Source organism: Aulonocara stuartgranti (assembly GCF_965226115.1).
Source record: "Aulonocara stuartgranti genome assembly, chromosome: 17".
NCBI classification, from domain to species: Eukaryota; Metazoa; Chordata; class Actinopteri; order Cichliformes; family Cichlidae; genus Aulonocara; species Aulonocara stuartgranti.
This window is the reverse complement of record NC_138953.1, coordinates 17579483-17586400: the sequence shown is the minus strand read 5'-3', so window position 1 is coordinate 17586400 and position 6918 is coordinate 17579483. Positions and strand designations below refer to the sequence as shown.

The following is a 6918-nucleotide window of genomic DNA, read 5'->3' as shown; positions in this document are numbered from 1 at the left end:
TGCCTTATACCAGTATTTCAGGCTGCTGGTGGTGTGATGGTGTGAAGGATATTTTATTGACCCGCTTTTGTCACCTGAGCAACACAGTTTACAGTTTAAATACAGCATCGTAGCTGAGTATTGTTGCTGACCATGTCAATCCCTTTATGGCCATAGTATACCATGTTCTAATGCTCTATCTACTCTGTCATCTGATGCTGTGTCAGTTTCTGCTGTGAAACCTTGTGTCACCATCATAGTTGTGGCAGCTGTGTGGTGGATCAAACCAAATCAAACCAAACCAAAAGGTCCCATTAGAGCCAGAAAAGACCACAAAACCAGGAATGATTTAGGGCGGGGCTACCTAGTGGTCAAAAAGTTGCTTCATGGTGACATCATAATGGCTACTTCCATCGTCTTTATTCAGTTCATGGTGAAGGGGAAAAAAAGAGTAGGAATCAGGAGTGAAGTCATGACCGTAATAAGTGGTGATAACTCTGGTAAACTGTCTGCCCTGAGAGGATGATGAGTGTATCACGGCGGCACTCGCTGTTAAATTTAGTTTGGCTCCATATTTACACTTTAGATGTGAGCTGCTGTTTTCCTCTCGTGATATCTGAGCTGGACGCAGATATTTTCAGACTCACGGTGAGTCTGTATTCCTGTCTTGTGTTTTTATAGTAAGTCTCTAAACGTGACACACAGGAAATATGCCTGATGCCACACATTTTAACTCAAAACACTACTTTCATGTTTTCACACACATGTTCAACGAGCCCACGATTCCACAGCATGAATGCAGTGAGCCACTGTGCCACTTGTCACTTTTTAATCCACTCAACCCACTAGAATCATCACTGTGGACATTTTTTGTTTATAAAGACTATAGACTATGTACAGCCACAGCGAGCACATTTTAGGCTGATGTTCAACACAGTTGGAATAAAACCAGCAGCTCTTATAAAGCTGTAACTGCACACATCTGTATGTGATTATTGCAGAGCTGATCTTGGGTTTCACTCTGGGTCAAGTTCAGCTTGTTTCACGTAGAAGCAGACTGTGCTCAGCAGGGGGCGCTGCTGTTCACGTCAATAAATCTCTTCAGTTTGTTTTATTCTTCAAAAACGCAGCATGGAATTTTTCTTCCTCTCTCGCTTGCTTCAGTTTGCCGCGCCTCCATTTGGCAGCCAATGGAATTGCAAGAAGCAGCAACACCTCATTCAATTAACTGTAAACACCTAACCTCCATTGTAGTTACCATTAATTGTCATTAATCATTATCACAGAGCCTATTGTATTTTCAGATATGATATGTATTTCCAAACTGAAGTAAACTTTGATGTTTTTTATTTATGCTTTGTTGTTTAAATATCATGCAGTGATTTGATTCGCTGTCTGATGGTGATGTCATGTCCCTCCTCAGGGTGTCTCTCCAGGTTTGAGGACTCTAAAAATACCCGGAGGTGTCAGAGCGGCTGTGGAGCCCCGGGTCCGGCTGTCGGGGTGGGGTAGATGGGGGTGTCCTGGTTGGGGGTGTCCAGCGTGTCTCCACCCCCCTGTTCCGCGCCGACCAATGATCTGCGGTCTCGGTGTCCTGCGGCTCGGAGGATGCCCGGGCCGCAGTAGTATATGGTCATGGCAGGGGCATTCCTGGGAGTCCTGCGCAGTGACGCCGAGCCTTTAAACCTCGCTTCACGCTCCCGCAGCTGCACAGCCCCACTCTGTCCACGACGCCACCCGCGTGTGACCACAGCCAAGCCAGCCGGAGGACAAAAGCAGACTATTCTTCACTCTTCCTCCCGAGCCTCCGCTTTCTCTGAGAGTGTGAGCCACAGGAGTGACCTCGGGTCTGCATGCGCGCCTCTTTACGCACAGCTCCGTGAAGCTCCCTCCCCGCGCGCTGGGCACTGCCCCTCCGCTTCCACTGCCCCCCGTTTCTCTTTTTTTTTCTGCCTTTCCTTCTCTTCCCACTGCGCTCGGTTCTATAAAAGGCATGTCCATGATGAGCAACAACAGCTACTTGGAGCCCCAGCAGTTCTACCAGAGCACCGCGGACATCGGCGAGGAGGAGGAGGAGGAGATGCCGGCCACCGAGAAGGACCTAGCCGAGGACGCCCCGTGGAAGAAGATCCAGCAGAACACCTTCACTAGGTGGTGCAACGAGCACCTGAAGGTGATCAACAAACGCATCAACGACCTACAGAAGGACCTAAGCGATGGGCTAAAGTTAATAGGGCTGCTGGAGGTGCTAAGCCAGAAAAAGATGTACCGGAAGTACCACAGCAGACCCAACTTCAGGCAGATGAAGCTGGAGAACGTGTCCGTGGCGCTGGAGTTCCTGGAAAGGGAGCACATCAAATTGGTCTCCATCGGTGAGTGCGTAAAACCGAGACAGAGGCGCGTTTGGAGAGTTTTTACGCAAATTTTACGCACGGTGTGTATTTGTATGTGTGTGTGTGAGAGAGAGAGAGACCTGGAAACAGTCAGCCCAACTGCTGGTTTCTTTCATAAAAGGGGTTTTAACAAAGGTAATCACGTGTGGCATCGGTTTGTGACTGACAGGTCACAGGTGTGGCTCACAGGTGTGTGGAGATCCAGGTGTTCACAGCTGTTCAGTGCGTACAGCTTCATCAGTGGATTCATTCAAAGAGTTTCTTATTTTTAAGGATAAAAAGTCAGAATTATTAAAGCCTGCTTTTAAATTTCACCCAAGTACAGAGTATGTGGTTTTTGCAAAAGGTCTCGGGAGGGCTCAGAGAAACTTGTTGAAACTTGAACCCTTCAAGAAATCCAAAAGTGTTTGGAACCCTCCAGAAGGACGTAAATCGGACTGCAGATGTCTTGGAGTGGATGTGAATGATGAGTGGCCAAGGTGTTGCAGGGTTTTATAAATCCTGAAGAAGTACAACTTTACTGCTCAGTCTGCAGACATGAAGTCCATGCTACTTAGTACAGCATTAAAAAACTAGTATAGATGAAGTTAAATGCACTAATCTGACTAAAGGACAGTATTTGCAGACACAGTGTGTTTGTGTTGCTGAATTCATTGTGCAGTGGTGTGTTGGAGTCTGTGTGCCATGGTTTTCAGTGTTTATATGAAGGTTTAGTTGTTAACAGACTCCTGTTGAGAGTAATTGTTCCCACTTCAGTCTGTCTGTAACTGTGCAGGACACAAAGACTAAGCAGGCTTACCTTCATTAAATGAAACATAGGTAGTAACAGTAATAATAACTTTGTTCATATAGCATGATTTTAAAAAAAAAAATCAAAGACAGATGATCAAAAACATAAATAGCAAAATCAAAGGGAGACCCTGAAATAAAAGACGATAAATGAGAGAGAGGAAAAATCCACACACTGAAGAAAAAATCACAGCCAACAATTCTTCTTACATTCAATATCAGGATTAAACTGAGTTTAGACTGAGCTTGTCACAGTAACCGTCAGCTGGAAATCAATGCTTTAATTAAAGAAAATCACTTTTTGTAATTATGTCACATTTATTATAACTTAAGGAAAAACATGCTTCATTTTCATTCATTGAGCAGTTTTCAGTTTCGGGCTTTTGAATGTTTCTTGTATCGGATTAACAGAAAATACCCAGCTGTGTATTTAACTTGTGGACATCTGTCATATATTCATGGAAATAATATTAAAATATTTAAAGAAAAATACTGACATCACTAACGAGACATGGTGGTTAAGGCTAAAGGTGAAAGTTTTCCTCTGTCCAGCTGTGCGCTCAGCTCTGGAGATAAGTTTGTTTTCATGTGTTGTAGTTTTACTTTTGTTGAGGGTCTAACAGGACAAACTGAAGCTTGAGCTGCTGTTGTGAGTCTGCAGCTGATGGGGGGGCTGTTGGGGGGCTGCGAGGCCTGGAGGGCGCAGTTACTTGTTGGGGTTTTATGGGGTGGAGGGGGTGGAGGAGGTGGAGGAGCAGTGTGAGTAGGAGTTGATTGATAGCAGCACAGCTGAGCTCTGCTGTCCCTCAGCCAACAGCTGCTGAAAATAGACCCAGAGAATGCAGGGCCTCGCTAACCTGCTGAGGGGCCCGGGGGCAGAGACATGCTGAGGGCTCCTCAGGACCCCCTTATGCAGGGCAACATTTAATTAAACTTTGTTAATAAAATGCATATGCTTTTCTATTATTTTATAATAATTTTATATAGATAGATAGATAGATAGATAGATAGATAGATAGATAGATCTATATAGATATATAATTATATATAAAAGGTCATTATAACCAACCACAGCTGACAGGCTTCATAAGAGGCCTGGCCTGGAGACAGCCACTTAATAATGTTTTAGCACTAGTAGTGGGGCCAACAGGAACTCATCATTGGTTAGCTAATATATGTGAGTTGCTTGTTGTGTCTGATACACAGATATTTGATGTGTGACAGGATGTGATCTGTAACCTGATTGGCTTGTTTCCAAACCTGAGGGGTGGGTGTATAAATGGTTAATGTGGTGTTTGTGTAGCTGAGGCTGCTGAGCTGAACTGCGCGTTTTCTCTAACCTGGATTCTTTCAGCCAAACTCCATTCAAATATCGGCTAATTTTACCTCCATGCCTCTCTGGCTGTGTCTCTGTAATAGTTGCCATGTGTTGCAGCAGTCAGCACACAGGAATGTTAAACTAAGGCCAGGACACCCCGCCCCTCCCTCCCCTCATAGTAACTCACTACACGCTGCTGATTTCTGAGCCGTGTTTCACATTAACTTCCTGTTACAGCTGAGGATATCCTACCTGACTGTGAGGTCACAGGTTAGACTGTACCTGTGCAGCGTTTATGTGAAAACTGTGATACCGAGTCTGTGTGTGGCAGCAATTCAGAGGTCAAAGGTCGGGTGGAATAGGAGACGAAGAGAGGTTCAATGTGGAGATGGTCATTTGTGGGAGAGGAAGTGTGAGTGTGGTATCGCCTCTCTTTTTAGGACGTACTGGGAGCTTCACTTTGTCACACTGTCGGCTTCATTAAGACCAAAATAACGAAGTCGAGTCTGAGCCTTTCTTGTGTGGGGGTGACGTCCTGCTGTCCTGAACCTTCAACCAGGATATAATAGTGAGAGTAAAAAGTCATACTAAAGAAAAACTCAAAGCTCCCAGCGGGACTCAAACCATGACCTCCAAAGAAGGGCTCCTTCCAAGCTCCTGATGAGGACGTCACAGGCTGTTATATAAGACACCCTCGTACTGTCCTGATCCTCCCTGCTGAACACTTCCTGTCAGGCACCGGCAAACACGAAACTAATGAGGAGGCTGTGGTCACGCCCCGTTTGGACTTTTATGTTTGCACTTTTTTTCTTTTGTTATGAGCTTGTTGGGTTTAGATGGTTTAATCTGCACCAGTAACCCACCTCTTTGAAGCTGTGGTGTGTTTGCACCTTCCTTCTCTCAGAGCTCCTGGAAACCTCAGAATCAATCTGTTATGAGTCAGCGGGACAGCTTTCATTAACGATGGCTCAGCATCTCTAAGTATCACTGAGGCAGCGTGACACCAGCTGGATGCTGGAAACTACATCAAGGGTCCAGCTTAACCAGATTAAAGTGAGCTTGTTTGGTCATTTCCAGATGTGGGAGCGTGTTTAAGCCACTGTTGGAGACAGATGTTTCAGTGCTGGGCGTCTACATGCTAGTTGGTCTTTGTTCCCTCTGAGCCTCACTGGGTATTTGTGAAGTTTGAGAGGAACAGCTGCACAAACAGCAGAAATCACCTCAAAACAGTTTAAACTAGCCGAGGGTGATGTGGGGGAGTAGGAGCCCATTACCAGATGAGCTAATAAGCAAAACTGGAGATGGTGGGGAGGAAGAACACCCTTTAAACTGGAAAACAGGAGGAGGATCAAGGAGGAGTACCTAACAATAAGATCAGCAAAATTTCAAATGGACTGCAGGGAAAGAATGAGATTTTTCAAAGCCCCGGACTTCCCCTGTGTGTGTGTGTGTGTGTGTGTGTGTGTGTGTGTGTGTGTGTGTGTGTGTGTGTGTGTGTGTGTGTGTGTGTGTGTTTGAGAGAAGAGAGATAGAGAGATCTGGTGTGATCTGCTGACTGTCACACTGTAGACTCTGCAGTAAACGTCCAGTTTGAGTCTGAACAACAAAGACTCACTTTAGTTACTGCCCCCCCCCAGACAGAGACCAACCACATGACAAGAGGGTGAGGGTGTGTGTGTGTTTGTGTGCATGTGTGTGTCAGCTGTCGCCACAGCTGTTGTGAAGCATTTGAAGCAGCAGCCGGAGCCTGAGCACATCGAGGGGAATGATGTGTTCAGGCTCCAGCTGACAGAGTTATTATAAGTTATTGATTAGTGTGTGGTGTGTTGTATGTGTGTGTGCAAGATCTGGGGTATCTAACAATATCTAACAGTGGTACATTGGCTTTGCAGAGCTACATCCCTAAAAAATCAGACAGACTGAGAAAAGTTCCACGCTGGAGAGATTTGATCTCTCGGCTGGTTTGTGAACGCCTCCATGCTCATTGTCGTTGGAGGAGGAGGCTGGGCTTCTCTGCTTAGACTGCTGCCACTAGGATAAGAGAATAAGATGGATATGTGTGTGTGTGTGTGTGTGTGTGTGTGTACATACATATGTATATGTACATATATGTAGTAATGTGAAAAAATGCTTTAAACAAAGAATGCTTTCAGAAATATGAACGCTTGTTTATTTGCCCCAAATGTAGCCAAGCCAAAGTCATTAAGAATTATCTTAAGTGTAAAGAAGAACAAGAAGTACTGGAAGTAATGGCATGGTCCCCACAGAGCCCTGATCTCAACGTCATCGAGTGTGTCTGGGATTATATGAAGAGACAGAAGGATGTGAGGAAGCCAACATCCACAGAAGATCTGTGGTCAGTTCTCCAAGATGTTTGGCACAACCTACCAGCCGAGTTTCTTTAAAAACTGTGTGCAAGTGTACCTAGAAGAATTGATG

The 6918-nt window shown here is 45.2% G+C and overlaps 1 protein-coding gene and 1 long non-coding RNA gene across 7 annotated transcripts in view; one reads left to right on the top strand and one right to left on the bottom strand.

Moving 5' to 3' along the window:
• Positions 1 to 6918, bottom strand: part of LOC309691790 — a 301080-nt gene that overhangs the window by 286545 nt on the left and 7617 nt on the right. The window lies entirely within an intron of this gene.
• The window catches only part of LOC309691770 (filamin-C-like), a 60036-nt gene continuing 54522 nt past the window's right edge, over positions 1405 to 6918 (top strand). For 4 of the 6 annotated variants that reach the window (XM_082509706.1, XM_082509703.1, XM_082509705.1 and 1 more), the window contains exon 1: positions 1406 to 2351. In XM_082509706.1, the coding sequence (XP_082365832.1) occupies positions 1973 to 2351 (379 nt within the window). In that variant the 5' untranslated portion in view covers positions 1406 to 1972. Of the gene's footprint in view, positions 2352 to 6918 lie in introns of all 6 variants that reach the window. The other 2 variants (XM_082509704.1, XM_082509702.1) reach the window with 1 other exon arrangement.